This window comes from Xenopus tropicalis, chromosome 7 (genome assembly GCF_000004195.4).
Source record: "Xenopus tropicalis strain Nigerian chromosome 7, UCB_Xtro_10.0, whole genome shotgun sequence".
NCBI classification, from domain to species: domain Eukaryota; kingdom Metazoa; phylum Chordata; class Amphibia; order Anura; family Pipidae; genus Xenopus; species Xenopus tropicalis.
Window position 1 is genome coordinate 7,270,337 of NC_030683.2, and position 21,711 is coordinate 7,292,047.

General features: G+C 44.1%; 1 protein-coding gene across 1 annotated transcript in view; it reads left to right on the forward strand.

Moving 5' to 3' along the window:
- Positions 1-21,711, forward strand: part of LOC100487578 (alpha-2-macroglobulin-like protein 1) — a 38,614-nt gene extending 16,903 nt beyond the window's left edge. The window contains exons 14-35 of the mRNA XM_012953710.2: positions 956-1,101; positions 1,421-1,576; positions 3,360-3,536; positions 5,488-5,608; positions 5,859-5,946; positions 6,047-6,272; positions 7,110-7,233; positions 9,057-9,178; positions 9,533-9,584; positions 10,416-10,499; positions 11,207-11,383; positions 11,744-11,825; positions 13,229-13,385; positions 13,586-13,660; positions 14,396-14,558; positions 15,150-15,325; positions 15,869-16,087; positions 17,801-17,925; positions 18,980-19,070; positions 19,171-19,239; positions 20,567-20,669; positions 20,875-21,711. Coding sequence (XP_012809164.2) covers positions 956-1,101; positions 1,421-1,576; positions 3,360-3,536; positions 5,488-5,608; positions 5,859-5,946; positions 6,047-6,272; positions 7,110-7,233; positions 9,057-9,178; positions 9,533-9,584; positions 10,416-10,499; positions 11,207-11,383; positions 11,744-11,825; positions 13,229-13,385; positions 13,586-13,660; positions 14,396-14,558; positions 15,150-15,325; positions 15,869-16,087; positions 17,801-17,925; positions 18,980-19,070; positions 19,171-19,239; positions 20,567-20,669; positions 20,875-20,921 — 2,780 coding nt within the window. The 3' untranslated portion in view covers positions 20,922-21,711. The remainder of the gene's footprint in view (positions 1-955; positions 1,102-1,420; positions 1,577-3,359; positions 3,537-5,487; positions 5,609-5,858; positions 5,947-6,046; positions 6,273-7,109; positions 7,234-9,056; positions 9,179-9,532; positions 9,585-10,415; positions 10,500-11,206; positions 11,384-11,743; positions 11,826-13,228; positions 13,386-13,585; positions 13,661-14,395; positions 14,559-15,149; positions 15,326-15,868; positions 16,088-17,800; positions 17,926-18,979; positions 19,071-19,170; positions 19,240-20,566; positions 20,670-20,874) is intronic.

The window sequence follows — 21,711 nt, forward strand, 5'->3', positions numbered from 1 at the left end:
ATAGAGAGAGCAAAGACATGTTGGCTTCCCCTCTTATAGAACAGACCAATGACTTCCACTGGTCACTTACTGAACCAGGAAATGACTCTAACCCAGGATAAGAAAACAGCTTTTCCCCCCCAACTGCAAATTAGTACCCACTTAGCTGTCCTAATTTACTCAAACCTGTAGTACCCTACACAACAATGTTAAAAGCATGCTCTCTGTTTCATCAAATCATAAGCTTAACGAACCGGTGCTCTTAACATTATATCCCCCAACTAGCATAGAGTACAGCCAAAGTCACTCTGTGAAACAGTCTCCAGAAATGTTTATGCTCAACAAGAAGGGCGCCCATAGTTCAGACTGGAAAACTGATCCAATGCCCAACACCCAAAAGCAGAGAGGTCACATGTGATGGCAACTTCTACTAAAGGCAACAAGTGGAGCTGCTTTCAGGGACTACCTAGAACAGCAGTTCTCAACCTGTGGGTCCACACCCCTTTGGGGGTTGAATGACCCTTTCATAGGGGTCACCTAAGACCATCGGAAAACACATATTTCCGATGGTCTTGGGAATAAGTTTATGGTTGGGGGTCACCACAACATGAGGAACTGTATCAGGGTCGTGGCATTAGGAAGGTTGAGAACCACTGACCTAGAATAACATCAGAACCTTTCACTGATGGAGGCAGGACTGGCCCCGTGATCTGTTGATTTGCTTTATACCCTTCAATAACCCAGATGTCATCTTGATATTAAAGTGTGAATTTTTTTTTTTTTTTAATATGGTCAGCTCCATCTGTGGTTTATTGTTTAATGCCTTCCCTAGAAGGTAGCTGTGACTCTTAAATCAGTATGACCATGGTAGAAAAACCATTCCTGATTTACATGCCCACGTCTAGAGTAGACAGTTAATAGGCAGTGGAGGTGTCGATAAAACTCTTATTGGTTTAGCCTGTTCCTGTCTCTCTAGTTCTGCAGGGCTCCTTCAACATCACGTTCTCGGTCAACGTGAATCTGGTTCCTGTAGCAACCCTGCTGGTCTACGCTATATTCCCAGATGGAGAGGTTGCAGCCGACAGAGCGAGATACAGGGTCCCAGTCTGCTTTGACAACAAGGTAAGAGCCAAACAAGGGAAATGCACTGTTTGCAAGTGTATAGTAGGCCAGGGGATAGAGCAGAAGGTGCAATGGAGTAGTTACCGAGGGCAAAAACAGTAGGATATCTATGTAACCCTTGGGGCTCCTAGGCTCTTCTGTTCTAACATGTGATGTTTCCTTCTGTGCCTTCACATCCTTACTAATGTAGAAAAGAAAGGGTATGTCCGACAGTGATAGAAGGAAAGACTATGAGAGTGTGGAAGTTAAGAAGCCACTTGCAACATCATTTATGTTTAACATAAAAAAAAACAAACATCAATTTTTGCTTCACCATCAGGTTCAATTGGAATTTACAGAAAACAATGTCCGACCCGGTGGAAATGTGAACCTGGACGTGAAGGCAGATGCGGGGTCCTTGTGCTCTGTTCGTTCTGTGGATAAAGGACTTTTACTCCTTCAGGAACACAAAACAAATGAGATACTATCAAGGGTGGTAAGTCACATGTCCGGTTGCTCTTGTTGCCTATACATATTAATGGCGGGCATATACCATGTTTAATTTGGGGTTTACCACAGCGCTAAACATCTTCACGCCTTGTATAAAATATCTGAAGGTCTCAAACAAGAGGACTACGAATCAACTGAGTGTGTTTTTGAAAATGAATCATTTCAAGCAACTTTGAGATATACATCAGTTTAAAATACGCAGCCTTTTCATGCTTTTAATGTAATAATATAGTTTGGAACAGTTCCCTAAGCCCCGCCCCTGTTCCCCTGCTGATCTGGCTGGCTACTTCGAGACTCCAATAAAATGTAACAGTAGTCACCTGCCTTCAGCCTGCCTCCTCCCAATCCCACAATACCCTGCACATGTAATGTCAATAAGGAGAGGAACATCCCAGTGCAAGTGTTCCTCTTTAAATCTGTCCTTTCAAAGTCTAAAAGCCCTCACAGAACCTCCGTACTACACAACTGCTATGTTTTAGGGCTCTTCTCCTTAAGGTGGCCATACACGGGCTGATTGTAGGGGCAGAAACGACGGCCATACCTGACGGATATCTGGGCAGATCTCAATCGGGCAGGTTAAAAGATTTAGTCAGATCGGGGACTGCATCGACTTCTTGATGCGGTCCGCGAACCGGCTGTGCCTTTGCCGCTGTTAGAATTCGATCGTTTGGCCCCAGGATCGAATTAGCCTACATTTTCCCGATATCTCCCACCCGTAGGTGGGGAAATTGGGAGAAGATTTGCTTAACCTGCGACCTCGCCAAGCGAGCGGGTCTTAACGTGTATGGGCGCCTTTAGTCCTGCCCATCGCCACTTGATTCCCTGATTCTCCCTGATTCACCTCAATCATCTTCCAGTTTCCAATAAGTTTAAATTCTACTTGAAGGTCCAAACTTTAACCAGGGCCCCCCTTATCCTGAGGAATGGGTACAGATGCAGGGAAAATGGAGGGTTTCAGTCATTGGTTCAAAGTTACAAGAATATCTGGGTGTTTATAGGAGACCAAATCACTAACTGGCCTTCAGGGTGACCCCCTTCCCTTACGGGGGACCAGTTAGACATTTTTTAAACCACTACTCTACCTGGTGACAAGCAGTAAGGTCTCAAACATGCCCAGAATATGTCACACATAATGATGAGCGGATCTGTTCCGATTGCTTCACCGAAAATTCGCAAATCTTTCAAAAGATCCGCGAAACGGCAAAAAATTTGCGAAACGGCGAAAATGCTGTGCAACAAAAAAAAATTGTCGCCCGTGGCTATTGTTTCGTTGCCCGCGGCTATTATTTTGTCGCAAGGCTATTGTTTCCTCGCTCACGGCTATTATTTTGTCGCGCAGCTATTGTTTTGTTGCCCACGGCAATTATTTTGTCACGCGGCTATTTTGTCGCCCGCGTCTATTATTTTGTCGTGCGCCCATTATTTCGTCGCCCGCGTCTATTATTTTGTCGCCCGTGGTTATTATTTTGTCGCGCGGCTAATATATTCTTTTTTGACGCCGGCGACAATTTTTGGATGTACGGCGAATTTTTCCTTGGCAAATTTTTTCATCCGTTTCGCGAAACAATCCGCCAATGGCGAAATTCGCGAAATTCGCCCATCACTAGTCACACAATATAAAAATTAGGCAGGTATTGCACCCAACCTAGTGCAGAATTATCTCCATGTATATTAGCCCTTCATTTACTGCATTGCTTAAACTTTATTTCCACCATTAGCGTTGACTCTATAGTGGGAGATATAGACGATTTCTGTCCTTATCTTTCCAGATGGGCTATTATGAATATATGTTTGAAATCAATAGACGCGGCTTTCCCTATACTATAGAGGACTTTGAGCCTTATCCTTGCTTAGAGGATGCACCAGTCCTACCAAATCGAGCCAAGCGATCCATAAAGAGAGCTCCATGGTACCAGAGTGAAGCGGACGTGTACAGCTTGTTTAAGGTATGGAGCTGCTTATTTCTGTACTGGCGCCTCCTACAGGCTGCGGAAGTAGTGCGAGTGAGTAATGCTGTGTGTAGGAACACAAAGGGTCATTATAAACCCGAGTTCAACTGAAAATATGCTCAAATATATGTAAAAGTGATCATGCATTGCTGTCATTCACAAAGGTACTTGCATTCATACAGGCTACTTAGCAACTTAAATAGTTACATAGGGTTGAAAAAAGACCAAAGTCCATCAAGTTCAACCCATCCAAGTAAACCCAGCACACCTAACCCCCACCTACCAATCTATACACTCACATACATAAACTATAAATACAACCACTAATACTAACTGTAGATATTAGTATCACAATAGCCTTGGATATTCTGCTTGTTCAAGATTTCCACTGTGCCTGTTAGAGTTTTTGGTTCTGGTCCAGATTTCCCAGCTCTTCAGCAACCTTACATTCCCTGCTACTCCCACCCCCACCATGCCATTGTTGCAGGGTTTTTCATTGGTTGTAGTGGTGCATTCATTTACATTGAACTGTTATCTGGATTTGAGATTTCTCTTGCCTTATTAGATTTGATGCCAAGTTCGGACCTGGTTGTAGGGTTTCCACCTTGTTTTCACCCCGATACTCTGGTTTTCCAAGTAAAAACTGCCTCCAAATTAGGAAATACAGACAGCAATTTCAACTGAATGGTATGGCGATCAGCCAACCCTCTGAAATCCACCCTGCCCTTGATGTCATCCACCCCCTGAGGTCATCTGAACCACCCTTTTCCTGGACTTCCAAGACGCAAAAGGTGGCTACCCTACTTGGTTGACCCTGCCTGGTTACGGATTTTGGATCTTCCACTTATCTCCCTGCCTTTCCTCCACTGCCCTTACCAGCCTTGGCAAGTGTCCTCCTTCCATCTTTCTTAATAGCCTCTCTCATTCCAGCAATAGCTAATATCAGTCTGAATAGTTCCACTTTGGTCTCCAAATGCCAAACACACGTGCTCCTTGGCCACACTGACTGGATGCACATTTAGAACCCAGCAAGTGAGTCTCCAGCTCTCCGGCAGTCACTATCAGCTTTTATATAAGAACATTAGCTGCTCAGTTCTCAGCTTCTGTAAGTGGTTTCTCCCCTCTTCCTGCTCCTCAAGGCTACTACTGCCTTCTAATTGGCCAAGGGATCTTCTTAATAACATGGAACATCTTCTAATAGTGCCCAAACAACCTAGTGATGAACTGTATGACATTGGGCGCACATAGAAGAAGGAAAACTGTAATGACCATCAGCGTGGGCCTTACTATGATTCCTGGGTTACCCAAGTGCATTCATAGTTCCAAGTAATGGAGACACTAAAGCATTTATTGACACTGTGGGCGAGAAGAATCTATTTGCCAGTTGCTGTACAGAGAAGCCATTTCAGGGTTCCCCGTGAGGAGCAAGGAAGGAAGATCTGGACCTTGAAGGTTAGGAATATGGCTTAGGGTGGGTGCTTCTAAAAAATGTACACTTGGATGCAAATTGTACTCAATTCCAAGAAAATGTTGGGCGCCAGAATGTTGCATTGGATTCTTTGGACACATGTTTGCTGCAATGGGAACCCAGAGGCTACTGAAACCTCCAGAGTTGGTGGTAGCTCCAGGGTTCTCCTGAGTGAATTGTCAGACTTGTGCGCCATTCACAAGAGAAAGAGGGATGGGCTGAGCCCAGCAATACAGAGGTGCAGGTACCCCAATGAATGGCAGTTTTTGCAGGACCGCACTGGCACTTGCAGGACGTAAATGACTCATGGATTCCAACACTCGCCCCCCACCAGCTCGGTATGCGTTCTGGGTATCTCCATCGCCGTTCATTTGCCACCAAGCAAAATATTTTCTTTTGGTCAACCCTATGTAACCTGCGCTTTACCCTAGGCCGGATGTGTAGATCAGGCTTCATGGTGTCACTATCTGTCCCAAACAGAGCAGCAACTTAAAGGTCTTTACGAACACCAGGATCCGAAAGCCGGTGACATGCGAACTCCCGGAATATACCAGAAGGTTTTCTATAAAGGATGGAGTGGGTGCTGCCGACAGAAAGCTAGGTATGCCAGTTACTTGCCTCTATTTCATAAAAGCACCACCTGTAGTAACTGGGAGATAAACATACACTGTGTGCCATCATCTTCCCAACAATGAAGTGCAGTGACCCACAGCAATTGACTTGATTGGTTAGTCTATTTCAGGTAGACTGAAAACACATTTCTTATTGGTTGCTACGGGTTACTGCACTGGGGCAAATATATTTACAAAGTTAATTACAGCATATACTGTATTTATGCTTCCATGACACAGATTCTCCAAGTACAGCGCCAGCATCAAAAGAGCATCCAGTGAGGAAGTTCTTCCCAGAGACATGGCTGTACGACCTGGTGTCTGTAGGGTAAGGATATGTCTGGCATGGAAGCCAACAGTTCAGCATATGTGCCCTAGGGCTGCTACTCTGTGTCACAGGCCCATCTGATGAGTTATTTCCATTTCAGCCCACAAGGGAAGAAATCGTTGAACCTGACCGCCCCGCACAGTATTACCGAGTGGGTGACGGATGCTTTCTGCGTGGGGAACTCAGGTTTCGGAGAGGTCCATGACATACGGATGAAGACGTTCCAACCTTACTTCATTGACCTCCTCTTGCCTTACTCTGTGGTACAGAAAGAGCACTTCACCCTCACTGCTTTGGTCTACAACTACCTGAATCATTGTGTGTTGGTAAGTACGGGGGTATGGCGGGGGAGTCTGGAGAGACAAGTACGGGGGTACGGCAGGGGGTCTGGAGAGACAAGTACAGGAGTACAGCAGGGGGGTCTGGAGAGACAAGTACGGGGGTACGGCAGGGGAGTCTATAGAGACAAGTATGGGGGTACAGCAGGGGGTCTGGAGAGACAAGTACTGGGGTACAAACACACAAGAGAGGGGGAAGCGCGGTCAAGGAACGGCACTGGGTACAGCAGGGGAGTCTGGAAAGGCAATGACAGGTAGAGCTGTTGTAGTTTGTACTTCTGGGAATGTTTTCCATTTCCCATGGAGTGTTCTAATGTCCCTTCATGCCTATGATTTAGGGGTTCATTCTCTTAAAGAAGAAGGAAAGGCATTTAGGCATTTACTACTGCCAATAGATTTGCCACATTAGTTGCACCTAGAACCCTATATTTATTCTGCAGAAAGCTTTACCATACCTGAGTAAACAGCCCTAGAATCTCCCTCTGTTTGTTTAAGATAGTAGCTGCCATTTTAGCTTGGTCTCAGTAGCTTCCTGCTGCAGCTCTGGCTGCCGGTAGCTCAGATTACACAGAGTTGGGAGGGGGAGCGAATTCTGATGGAAGGGGGAGCGAATTCTGATGGGAGGGGGAGCAGTAGAGAGAAGAGAGCTGCGCAGGATCATCCTGTGTCTTGAAGTAGAAGTCTGATACAAAAGTACATGTGTGCACAAAAATAAACAAGAAATCCTATGTTTCTTTATAGTGGGCTTTTTTCTGAGAATACCTTAAATACTATGGAATAGTTGAGGAGGCTCTATGCTCACTCATTTTCTTTTTATGCCACCAGGTCGAGGTGGCTCTGACCATTCCTCCTGATTTCGGCGAGCCGCGCACTGATATTGAGAAATCTGCCTGCATTTGTGGCCAAGAGACCGCCAGCTTTACTTGGAATATCACAGCTACAAAACTGGGTACAGTACATACTGGGGTGTGTTTATAAAGTGGAGTAAACAAAAACAGAAAGCCTGAAGCCCTTCTAGAACTTTCCCATTTCGTCTGCCCCCTATATTAGCTTCCTAGCAGCAGGAACAGCCCCCTAAAATTTGCTCATAGCCTGTACAGAGAGATCCCATAAAACTATGGCAGCATAGGGATTCCCCTGTACTAAGCACAATTCAGCAGGAACAGCCCCCTAAGTTTGCTCATAGCCTGTACAGAGAGATACCATAAAACTATGGCAGCATAGGGATTCCCCTGTACTAAGCACAATTCAGCAGGAACAGCCCCCTAAGTTTGCTCATAGCCTGTACAGAGAGATCCCATAAAACTATGGCAGCATAGGGATTCCCCTGTACTAAGCACAATTCAGCAGGAACAGCCCCCTAAGTTTGCTCATAGCCTGTACAGAGAGATACCATAAAACTATGGCACATAGGGATTCCCCTGTACTAAGCACAATTCAGCAGGAACAGCCCCCTAAGTTTGCTCATAGCCTGTACAGAGAGATACCATAAAACTATGGCAGCATAGGGATTCCCCTGTACTAAGCACAATTCAGCAGGAACAGCCCCCTAAGTTTGCTCATAGCCTGTACAGAGAGATACCATAAAACTATGGCACATAGGGATTCCCCTGTACTAAGCACAATTCAGCAGGAACAGCCCCCTAAGTTTGCTCATAGCCTGTACAGAGAGATACCATAAAACTATGGCAGCATAGGGATTCCCCTGTACTAAGCACAATTCAGCAGGAACAGCCCCCTAAGTTTGCTCATAGCCTGTACAGAGAGATACCATACAACTTTGGCACATAGGGATTCCCCTGTACTAAGCACAATTCAGCAGGAACAGCCCCCTAAGTTTGCTCATAGCCTGTACAGAGAAATACCATAAAACTATGGCAGCATAGGGATTCCCCTGTACTAAGTAAAATTCAGCAGGAACAGCCCCTAAGTTTGCTCATAGCCTATACAGAGAGATACCATAAAACTATGGCAGCATAGGGATTCCCCTGTACTAAGTAAAATTCAGCAGGAACAGCCCCCTAAGTTTGCTCATAGCCTGTACAGAGAGATACCATAAAACTATGGCACATAGGGACTCCCCTGTACTAAGCACAATTCAGCAGGAACAGCCCTCTAAGTTTGCTCATAGCCTGTACAGAGAGATACCATAAAACTATGGCAGCATAGGGATTCCCCTGTACTAAGCACAATTCAGCAGGAACAGCCCCCTAAGTTTGCTCATAGCTTGTACAGAGAGATACCATAAAACTATGGCAGCATAGGGATTCCCCTGTACTAAGCACAATTCAGCAGGAACAGACCCCTAAATTTGCTCATAGCCTGTACAGAGAGATACCATAAAACTATGGCACATAGGGATTCCCCTGTACTAAGCACATTTCAGCAGGAACAGCCCCCTAAGTTTGCTCATAGCCTGTACAGAGATACCATAAAACTATGGCAGCATAGGGATTCCCCTGTACTAAGCACATTTCAGCAGGAACAGCCCCCTAAGTTTGCTCATAGCCTGTACAGAGAGATACCATAAAACTATGGCAGCACAAATATTCCACAATTCAGCTGGAATGTTACCTATAAGTATGCTCAGATGCCATAAAAGCACCACCATGGACCATCACCCAGTTCACACACCAAGGGCTGGCCGAGAAGCCCATGAAAGTTCAGAGAAAACGAAGACAGACACATAAATGAATGCAATCATCTGAGTGGTTGCCATGGGTGACTAGACCTAGACAACGTTTTATTACATCTGGGGGTTTATTTCTTCAGGTACCATTCCCTTCAAGGTGACCAGTAGAGCTCTGCATGTAGAAGGAGACTGCTCTGACGTTGTTCTCGATCCAGAAACAAAATTCAAACATGATGCCGTACAAAAGACCATCTTAGTGAAGGCAAGTAAACCTCTCAGAGTCTTCCCTAAGAGGTTTAAGAAGTTAATCTAGAAATGAATAATGGGGGGACAAGGGCGCCCCACTAGTTATCTCTGATTACTGACCTGTGGTCAACAAGAACATCTCCCATCATCTAACAATAACCCAATGTTGTGCCAGATTCTCTGTGTGTAAGCGTTCTTTAAGTGGGAGGGACCGGAACCAACCTGCCAACAAGCACAAGATTTAAACTGGCACCGGGTTAGACCAACCTGTAGCCAATCAGGGCATTTTGTACGCTGACAACTTAACCCACTGCCATAGGAGCAGCCACAAAGCAGACATCTAACCATACATGTGACTTGTTTATTGCAGCCCTCGGGGGTTGAAGTGGATAAAACACACACGTCTCTCCTCTGCCCAACAGGTAATTATACACTGACTTGTTAGGGAACCCTTGTTTATATTATGTTGGTTGTTTAAAGGTGCCCATACACGTGAAGATCCGCTCGTTTGGTGATGTCGCCAAGCAAGCGGTTCATCTCCCGATATACCCACCTACGTGTGGGCGATATCGGGAAAATGTAGGCTAATTCGATCCAATTATAATAGCGGCAATGGGGCAGTCGGTTGAGGGACTGCATCAACGAGCCGATGCGGTCCCCGACCCGACTAAATCTTTTAACCTGCCCGATCGATATCTGCCCAATTTCAGGCCAGATATCAGTCAGGGAGGCCCCTCGTTCCTGCCCCTACACGGGCCGTTAAGCTGCCGAATCGGTCTAGGGGACTGATATTGGCAGCTACAATCGGCCCGTGTATGGGGACCATAAGTCTATGCACAAAACGCGTCATGTCTCCAAACCAATATTTGTTAAAGAGCCCCACACAACACAGAAACCCCTAATATCCCTATCCCTGTAATCTGTTCCTGCAAACAGTAGGAATAAATCCCATTTATATGCTGAAATGTAGCCACAAAACAGTTATACTCTTTCTGCATCATTGGAAATACTGGCAGGGGAGGAGGGACTAAAACACTGATGTTACAAATTGTAACAAGTTCTCCCCAGCTTACAGACAGCATGCAGTAACTACATAACCCATAATGCATTGCACTGTGATATTCTTTTTCTTATTGAGATCACGTTTGCAGAGGATTTCTAAGGAACAACAAGAATGATTTGTTTAATTAGCTCAGATAATAAATTCATGGAGCATAAGAGCCAATAAGCCGTGTCTTGTTCATTTCCAACAGGAGACAGCGTGAGAGGGGAAATCTCCCTGGTGCTTCCGGATAACGTAGTGGAAGGCTCGGGACACGCACACGTCACTGTGCTAGGTAAGAGGTTCTAGAGCTTAGAAATTGAGAAAGACTTGTAAACCCATTTATCAAGCTGCCCTGTGGTACTAACAGAAAAAAATGGCAAATTATAGAGATTTTGGAGGAATTGGGAAAAATGCCATATGGGCCCAGGACAGTGTTCCCCGTATTGTCTTGTTGGCCACATGCACTAAAATGACCATTTGTACATATTTGTCATAAATTTTATGGGCAAAGTGTTGGTTGGGTTGAAGCCAACGTTTTCAGGTTCAATTTATGGGCACAAAGGAATATTGGTTTAGGGTTCTCTTTCAGTTCCATGTCACACCCACGTATGTTTGCAACAACTAAATAACATGCAAAGGGTGTAGGAGACAGTTCACTCCATATCCGTGTGAAGGCCAAGAACAATCTCTATAGATAGAGTCCACCAGAGAGCCTTCCGTTGAAGCACAACTTGGTACGGTTATTAGTGCTTAGCACAGCACAACATGTTCCGGACCAAGCTGGTCCTTCCTCAGGTGCCAGAACAAACTTTTCATCGTTCTACATTGGCCTCAATCACACAACCACATTTATTCAGATATTGTGGAAACTAGCAAAGGATTCCACCGGCTTCTGATGACGTTTCTGAGTGTACAGTCTTGCCTGATTGGACCATAGCTCTAGCATGTTATCACTAGTAGTAATTATGTGTAATTAAATGTACCATGTACATTTGGTAGGTGACATCATGGGCAACATTATCTCGAATCTGGGAAATCTTCTGCAATTGCCTACTGGATGTGGAGAGCAGAATATGGCACTGTTTGCCCCGAATGTCTATGTTCTAGAGTATCTGGAGAGCGCTAAGGCACTAACACCTGAAATAAAGGACAAGGTTCTGAATTACTTGACTACAGGTAGGTGGATGTTGGCAATGTACTACTCTGGGTGGATGGGTAAGGATCTATAAAGAGGTTATTGTATACAGCCATTAAAATATCATAGATTTACAGCCTATTTTGTAGGCATGAAAATATTCTCAGTATCATTCCTCATCAAGAGAGTTTGAGCTGGTATCAAAAGTTGAAGAGGGTTAAGTACAAATGGGAAATCTGTTCAAAATATCTTTCTGGTGAAGATACAAATAAGGTAATGCTGGATACAGATTTTGATTCAAGTAGCCATTATGCTCAGGGAAAGGACTGTGTAGATGAGCTGATTACTTTATTGGTGGAATGGAGGGTCCGGTCATTACCTGGGTCAGTCTTCCCTTACAGGGTACCAGCGGCAGCTGATGTTTAAGCATGATAATGGCGCCTACAGTGCATTTGGCAAGAAAGATGAAGAGGGCAACACATGGTAAGTATGTTCTCCTCTAACATTTGCATCCATTGACTGGGGAGTCCAGGGCAGCCCTGTCAGGGCAAGGTTAGTCCTCACCATTAGTGTCACTCGAGCTATGCAACTCTCTGCTTCTTATTCACCTTAGATCTAAAGGTACCCATACACAGGCCTATTCTTGCTGCCGATATGGGTCCCTTAGACCGTTTCGGCAGCTAATCGGCCCGTGTATGGGCACTACCGACGGGCCTTCTCAGACTGATATCTGGCCAGAAACCGGCCAGATATCAATCGGGCAGGTTAAAAAATACAGTCGGATCGGGGATCGCATCGGCTTGTTGATGCGGTCCCCAAACCGACTTTGCCTATACCCTTCGTTATAATTTGATCGTTTGGCCTACACTTTCCCCGATATCGCCCACCCGTAGGTGGGGATATCGGGTGAAGATCCGCTTGCTTGGCAACCTCACCAAACGAGCAAATCTTTACATGAATGGGGACCTTAAGAACCTTAAAAAGTCTGAATACCTCTTCTGTAAGCGGAGTTGGAAATATGGTAGTAGTTTATGTCAATTTGGAATTTTGGAACCATGAAAGTTTCACAGAGTGGTGCTCCTCAAGAAGCAACTTCCACAGATCCCCTTGTGACTGGTTAGGCAAAACCTGGTTTGCCGGTGCCTGTCATCTGTGGGTGTCAACTGACCAACCAAGATATAAAGGGGATCTGAATACATTCTTATCTCTCTTGACTAAAAGAGAGGAGTTGAGATTGGCTATCTAGGATGTGACCAAACAGATCATGACCCCATGTTTGTTCACCACTACTCTACATTGGAAGAAGTGGTCTATATGTTCACTAACTCCTTTCTACTTTACTGGAAATTGGCAGTCAGATGGTACATTACATCCACCGCTTCTACAGTCTATTATGCAGAACATAGGTTCTCAAAGCTGCCCTCAGGCGTTACTAACAGTGTAGGATTTCCAGATGTCCTTATAGGCCCACAAGTTATCCTTAAGCAAATAGACATCTCCTAGGGTCACTCACTAAATGATCAACCTGCGCTGCAGGATGTGTATATCCACCAAACATTTACTGCGAGAAAAAGTTGGACTGCACTAATATAGAAATCACTATTAACACGGGAACTTATGGTAAAAAAAAAAAAAGTCTATCAGCCTCTCAAATTTGCCTTGACTCCAAGATGGCAATGGGACCAGTCCCTGGATCAACTTTGCGCCAAGAGCTATATCCAATGATCCAGTATTTCCTGACTTGCTAGAAAGCCATCTGACCCCCTTTTGAAGCTATCTAATAAGTAGAGCGCCTGATGCTTCTGGTGTCTTTCTTCTTGTAATAAATCATATTACTTATTGCATTCAGTAACCTCCTTACACCTGTTTTTATTACCTTCCCGCAGGCTCACAGCCATGGTAGTGAGATGCTTCAGCAAAGCACAGAAGACTGTTTTCATAGATGAGAAGCACATTCAGGATGCTATAAAATGGCTGGGGAGCCACCAATTGGACAACGGCTGTTTCAGAAGCGTCGGCAAACTCTTCAACAATGGACTGAAGGTGCCAAGTTCATTCATCTTCATGTACTTCAAGCATTGTTGGATGCTACTCAGGTGTCCAACAAATGCCACCCAATTGGTTTTTAAATATATCTTATAGAAATGGGAACCCTCTGCATCACAATAACAACCTTGTTTCCCTCTATTTTCCATGGAATAAGATAGATGATGAATGTGTCTTGTCCTTCTGTGTCTCCACAGGGTGCGGTGGATGACGAGATGGCAATATCTGCTTACATTACAGTCGCTCTCCTGGAACATGGCACAGTCCATAATGTAGGTTCTTCAAATATGTTTTATAAGTAAAGTTTCCAGCAGAGGGATTTTCCAGCAAGCATCTTCTGTTTTGTGACACTTGTTGGATGAAGTGCCACAAAGCAACCCCATTGTTATATCACTTTACCATGTTATCATGTTATGTCTTTTTTGAGCAGAGGGAGTATTGAAAGCTGGAGGCTCAGCCTCCATGAGATTTGGAGAAAATACTTATTTGCTCTTCTAGACACCCCTGGAAGCCAAGCTAGAAGGTCAATAACAACCAGATCTGGAGTTGAATTTCTTATTAAACCCAAAATATTTTTTAACATATTGATGAATGATTGATACAGTAATGTTCCCCCATATCTGTAACCTTGTTAGGTGCTAAGGGAGGCCCTGAACAAAGGTTGGTCCCCCAGGAGGGGTTCAAACCAAAACATCAAACAAGCACTGCCATGGGGAGTAGAAAATAAGACAGCATGAAATGTCCAAATTATTACACTGATATACCACTTGATAAAATGACTACAATTATCAAAATGGCACAATCTGGCCATTTCTGAAGGATCAACCCCAGCAACTTCATGCAATGCCAGTTGGTTACCAGATCATGGCCCCTTCTGATGGCTCGTACAACTCTATAGTGAATATGTTGCTCTGTAGGTCCTGTCTTGTGTAAAGGCTACATTTGGTGCCCAGAGTCATTGATTAGCAAATGCATTTCTGATTAAGTGTTTGATGTCCCATGTTTAGAGCAGCCTCGTGGAGAACGCTTTGAGGTGTCTGAAGGATGCAGCAAACACGGTGAACAACACTTACAATGAGGCCATCCTTGCCTATGCCTTTACGTTATCAGGAGATAAAGACCTCAGGCAGCACATGTTGGATGAGCTGGAGAAGGAAGTTATAGAAGAAGGTGAGCTGATTCTGCAGTTGTGGTTGGGGAATGAGTGCAAAAATGCTCCCTGCACCAATAACGCAAAGTCCTTAAAACTAGACAGAGCTGCACCTATGCACTGAGATCCAACAGCCTGGCCAAGACGTGGAAAGAAGGTGTGGCCATTGCCATTTACTTTTGCTTATAAAAGCTCCCAAACATGCTGATGGGAAAAAATTGCTCCACACTGGCCAGCCGTCTTAATTTTTCTGTGTGCCCTCTTTGGGCCAAACGATCACATTACAATGTAGGGGATACAAACAGTCGGAGCAAGGATTGAAATGCTCATGTGGTTTCCTATCCAACTAAAAAATCAAACCTGCCCAATCAACAACTGGACTAATTTCAGCCAGACATCGGTCAGATGTGGCCGTCAGGGGACCGAATCGCCAGCTAAAATCTGCATATATATAAAAAGAGCATATATTTTAGGATCAAATCACTTAATTCTGCTTTCTACACATTATTTTACATCAGTTGTGTTATCACAATTATAAACAATAAGTAGAAACAAATGCCGCCGCTCCTTCCATAATCAGTTTGCTTTATGTCTATCTGATCGTTGAACAGGTGGAAGCAAGCACTGGAGTGAACAATGGAGTGGGGCTGTTGAGATCTCCTCGTATGTTCTCTTGGCTCTACTTTCTGGAGACGAGGTGACCAAGAAGGATCTAGAACTGAGTTCCAATATAATCAGTTGGGTAATAAAGCAGCAGAACCCCTGGGGAGGCTTCTACTCCACCCAGGTAATAATCTTCAAACTGGCATCCATTTATTTGGGGTATTTCTTGTTCTCAAGTGATAACAGTGGGAATCAGTGCGAGCAACTCAGGTCCGGCACATATTCAGGGTCTTAAGCTTCTCCTGTCATTCCTGTCAGCTCGGATACATTTCATGCAGAACTGTCCTTAGTATAGGAGAGTGGCCCCAAACTGTGTGGCAGGACCCCAGGGTGGGTAAGAGAGACCAGCCAGAAGGCCAGTGAGGGTTTGATTTGGGGAAAATGTCTATTTGCTCCGATACTCCTTGAAGATCAGCCAGGAGGCCAGTGAGGGTTTGATTTGGGGAAAATGTCTATTTGCTCTGATACTCCTTGAAGACCAGCTTGAAGGCCAACAACAGAGAGATTGGGATTGAACACTTATTTGTTGCCCTGGATATTTTTAAAATGAATATCTGAGTTGCTGATACCATGGTACATGGGGCCCGATTCCCATTATATAAGCTTGCAGCTGCCTTCTACTGCAACACCAATACCCAATGAAAAATGTGACATTTTCCTCTGACAGGACACGGTGGTGGCTGTTCACGCTCTTTCTAAATATGCAAGGGCCACATACCATGAGAAGAGGGATGTGGCGCTGACGGTCCACAGTGGGTTAATAGGATACCAGAACCGGTTCCATGTAGATGACAGTAACAGACTCTTATTACAGAGAGCTCCTCTGCCAGATGAACTTGGGACGTACATCATAACAGCCACAGGGACTGGCTGTGTCTATGTACAGGTGAACTTACTGCTACTTTCCTAATAATGGATGCCACATTTTGGGAAAATGTATTGGACCTGGATCCCTGGCTAGGTTTTACCGCCCCAGCAGCCTTATTGGTTGGGTGGAGTTGGCCAATCAGGGATGACTCTGCCCTGCATAAGCCCAGCCCTCCTCACATCCTGTTCTTGTTCCTGCCTTAGTCAAGTACTGCTCCAGTTTGTCACCGATTTTTCATCTACTCCAACCAGTCACCTCTTCTTCATCTGCTCCATCCAGTCACCTCTTCTTCATCTGCTCCACCCAATCACCTCTTCTTCATCTGTTCCACCCAGTCACCTCTTCTTCATCTGCTCCACCCAGTCACCTCTTCTTCATCTGCTCCATCCAGTCACCTCTTCTTCATCTGCTCCACCCAGTCACCTCTTCTTCATCTGCTCTGTCCTGTTCTTGTAATTCATTGATTCCTTGCCCTCATCACACCCTGATCTGGCTCCTGTTCCTGAACGTACTGCTACTTACCTAATAACAGACGCCGCATTTTGGGAACATATATTGGCAAAACCAGCATGTCGGGGGCAACAGAGATAGTAGATTTAGTGGCTACTGAAGTATAGAAGGGTCCAATGACAAATAGAACCTTCACCTTAACTCCAATGTTACCAGAGACGACAATATTTATTGTCTCATTCATCTGGTAGTCCAATCACCACTTAAACGTCAGCCCCAAAGGCAATGTGTAAGTACAAGAATAAAATTTGAACCCTGGCTGCTAATCTGTTTTTGGGTTGACAGGATCAGTGACCAATCAGAACCAAAAGGGAAAGAAACAGAATAGACTAATATTTTGAAAACCATATCAGATAATAAACACTAACTGAGAATAGGTCCAACTATAACATCACAAAAGTCTATATAAATGTGAGCTTCCCCTTTAAATGGCCAGTTCCCCCACCCCCCCGCTACCTTTTTACATGAGTGCATTAGGCTTGGGCCAAACATACTTTTCGCCTATTGCCATTTATTATGCGACAAAAAGCGACAAATCCAAAAGAGAAAATACACCATGTAAGAGCTGCCAAGACCGTGTAACAGCCAATGGCAGACGTCCCTGTTACAACTGGAAGATCTTTTTTCCTTCGTGGCGTTAGAGGCTTTTGACACTTAGATTTATGCGGCAATACAAAAAGTTGTAGCTGTCACATTTTCCGTTGGTGCTTTTTCAATTTGATCTTTTGATCAATGACTTGACGTTGGTAGTTTTTGTGGAAATGAGTTTAGTTGTGTTTTCAAAAAAAACTCTAAGATCACAAAAATTTGAATGTTGATAATCCTGCCCCTTAATGTTTTTTTATGGCCTTTAAATTATTTGCCTTCTTCTGACTCTTTTTGGTTCGGCCAAAACCGAATCAAAAAAAGGCTGGATTCGGCCCAAATCCCAAAACCGAATTGTTCCTTTTTATTACTTATCTTTCTATTAAGCCCTTCCTCTTTCAGTGCCTGGTTGCTAGTGGTAATAAGGACCCTAGCAACCAGATAAACGATGAAATTTCAAACTACAGAGCCAAACTATGAGACAATATACCAAAAGTTAAGTTAAAGTGAACAACCCCTTTAACTAAACAGGGAGATTGAAGTGACTCCATGTTTGGTCCTTGCGAGGGATATTCTAACTTTTTGTGCCAGTACATAATAATTGCAGACCTACATACTGCATTGCTTTATCTGCAGGGGCATTTGAAATATCACACCCATCCTGCTGAATCCTTCCAACACTTTACCCTTAAAGTGACCACCGAGCCCGACAACTGTACGGCCGAGGCAGAGAGAAGTTTTGAGATCCACATGGCTGTCAGGTGAGGTTGTTCTTGTAGCGGTGAGGTTAAGTCTGAGTACCCCGACCATATGCATTCAATTTACCTTAGTTACCTTATTATTTCCTATAATGTAAACTGTGTGTATGCCTTCAGTAAGTTTTGAGCAGACATGTTGCCCCCCATATATATATATATGGTTGGGGGTCACCACAACATGAGGAACTGTATCAAAGGGTTGCAGCATTAGGAAGGCTGAGAACCACTGGTCTAAACAGATACACTATACACCCTATTCAAGGTATTCTAAGAAGTGTCTGTCCAATTCTTCCATAAAAATCAAAGGAAAAAGTTGTTGACAAGAGAATGACTTTGATAAACTTTTTGACATTTTTGCGTTCCTATTATGCAAAAAAATGATTTCTTTAAAGTCCTGTAGGAACGATCTGGGTTGGGGACAAATTTCATGAAAATATATAGTTATAAAGTTGGCTGAGATGCCCATTCATACTCATGTACCATCAGACAGGCCAGATGGGTCTACATGGCCCATATGATCTGATTGTTGGTCAGGAAACACTTGGATCAACCTGATATAGGTCACTACTACACACATTAATGCGAGTACCCAGTGGTTAGATCTCCTGGGCTTTGCCTTTCTTCACTGATGTACTCTGTAGTTGAATTTTTGGATCTAAAGAGCTCAAGTTTCTTAGATATCTGTGGGTGTTTATGTCTTCCTTGGGCTCTGAATATCTTTGTTGCCCTCGGCAGGGTTGTGCAGTTGAGTGGTTCTATTAGAAAAAGGAAAAATACATCTGATTTAAGAAGACAGTTTGGAAGGACCATTCAATAAACTGTCTAGTGCCTTCTTAACCAATCAGATTTCCCATAGGATACAAGGGTATGCATTGGGATTAGATATATAAAGCCTATAGAATACTGTAGATAAGTTCAAGGAAGGACTGGATGTCTCATTGGGATCAGGAGTAGGATTGGCTAGGAGTTAAGAAGACGTATTGGAGCGCAAGGTTGAACCTGATGTTCTCTTTTAACCTCACTTAAAGTTTAAATATGTTCTTTTTATTTGCTGCAGCTACTCGGGAAACCGCGCCACGACCAACATGGGTATCATTGATGTATATCATGTGTCAGGATTTGCCCCAGTTGCCAGGAGCCTTAAATTGGTAAGAGTGTTTTACATGGAACAATAATGGTGTGGTGAGGTTGTCTGGCAGATAGAACTAATGGAGAGTCTAATCACATATTCTTTTTCACACCTAAAAGTTGGAGAAGAAGGAGAATGTGAAAAGGACAGAAGTGACAGATGAGAAGGTGTCTATTTATCTGGAGGAGGTAAGAAGTTACGGGAATCTCTGCACAAACTAACAGGGTTACTTTATGGTACTGAGGCCTAAGGGACCAAGCTGGGGGGTCCCTGCTGCCAACAAAACACACACATATGTATACATTAGGGCTGTCTGCATATTATTTTCATTTACATGTGAATTGCATTGAAAAGTAAGGGGTATAGGGCCCATCCGTAAGATCTACCACCCAATTTAAGGGCAAGGAAAGCCTGTATATCATGGTTTCCCCATTTGGTACATACCCCTTAGCTTTACTCAGTCGACAAATCATTTTCTCTCAATAGAGAGATAGGAAGATATGGCAAATCTAGGCACAACATGGGAGCCTCCATGTCTGCGGAAAGCTTCATTCAGTACTGTGCTTGATTGAGCCACATGAACATTCGACCATTTATTTAGACAATGGCACGACTGGCATCAACCCAACCCTCTTGCTTATGTCATTTGTATTTTATGTGAGTTGCTAACCACTCGTGGGTTCAAGAACAGTCTGTGCTGAGGGGCCTCATAACCCAATGTCAGCAGCATGAAGGCAACTGGGGGAGTCCAAAGGGTGAATCAGTTATCCGCTTGGTTGGCACATTCTGAAATGACACTTCCTATGTGCAGTAACTTAGAGGCAGTCTAAATGCCCTCGGTAATAAACCCATGGGTGAAGCCAAAGATCATTCAGGATTTGCCACTAGTTCAGAAAGTAACCAGAACACTCAGTCATACTGGGTTTATTGGTGGGGGTATTCTAGGCTTGCATACAGGGAGTTGCATAACTCATGCAATATGTAGCAAGTGATTAGCATTTACCAAAGTGGTTGGGTTTGATGTAGTTGCTCAGCTGAAATTCTCTCTGGTGTTGGTTCCCAATCTGAGGGGTTTATCCCCCTGGGCAGGAGGCTCAAGCAGTGTCGGGGATGGGGCTGAGCCTGAAATTGAGATTTGGTAATGATGCCTATATTCTGCTGAGAAGCTTTTCTGGATTCCTCAGTTCAATATTTAGTAAACCTTCCCCCTAGTGATGATTCTTTAGGGTACATTGACTTTAGATAATTAATGGCCCATCAAACAGGCTTCCTTAATAGGTGGGTCTGTAGAGCCTCCCACTGCCAGCGTGCAAGAATTTTACAGAAACCTGATATTTTATATTTTCTTTCAGCCCCAGTATTGGTCATTTAGAACCAGCACTCATTTCTAATCTCATATCTCAAACTCTACATTCTCCCAAAGCCAGTGCTAGTGTATATTACGTACCAATTCCATTCATTTAGCATCAAGCAACCGCACTTGTACTTGGCTGATCTCTCCTTGTCCTTCGGCAGCTCACACATGAAACCGAAACGTTTTCCATTGTCGTTAAGCAAGAGACGCCGGTATCCAATCTACAGCCGGCTAATGTAATCGTTTATGACTACTACGACCCAAGTACGTATATCTTCATTATGGCAAACGTGGTCAGTAACATACTTAGGCACAGATGTTTCCATATCATGTAGATTCCATGACAGGTTTCCATGGGTTTTATAGTCAGATTATATTTATAAATCAATCATCAACAAGATCTCTGTTGGCTATGTAAGAGAGAATTCTTTTGTGGACTGTAAGCAATGTCTGTCTCTTCTCGTCCCAGGAGAAAGAGCGGAGGCTGAATACCATGCCCCCTGTGCAGGTAACTGATGCCCCTTGTGGTGCTTTCGGGAGAAGGAAGGCGGCGGCGCAGAGTGCACCTACACATAAGTACAAGGTGCAGCTTTTGACACAAGAACCTTTAATAAATGGGATTTTCCACGCAACTGACTGAGGCCAATTTAGTAGCCCTGTAACTTCACTTGTGGTTGTGAGCAACCCCTTAGGTCTCCTTGACCTCTGTTATTAAGAATGCAAAGTATGTTGTCCCTCCTCTGGAGAGATATTAGGAATGGAAAACTTCTCTCCGGACGTTTAATCAGACAGCAGGCTACAGGGACACTAGCGCTCTGAAGCCACATCCGTAACTGTGCTAAATTGAATAAGCGCATGAATAGAGATCTACTTGAGGGTGAGACTTGGGTTCCCATTCCTAGAGAAAGAACGAATTGATGATAACTGGACTCTCGTTTAGCTAACACTGTTCCCAGTGAGCTTCTATTCCCATAACTGTCGAGTCCTCAATCAAAAAGTGCACAAAACTGGGGGCAAATACGCATAACGAGCTTCCACAAAGTCACATTCTTTCTGTTGGCTATAAAAATATCAGAACCCAGAAGAGAGCCATGCTGTCTACACGGGCACTAGAGAAATCCATTCTTCTTGTTGTGTTTTTATGTTCCTTCCTTTCATTTTGTAACTGCACCAGTAGTGCAGTAGTAATAACATCATTAATGGGGTCTCACAATCCTTGATGAAGACATGTGTTGCACTGAATGGAATCCTGCTGAACATTAACCTTTGGTTTAATTACTAATAATACTTGCTTTATACAGTCATA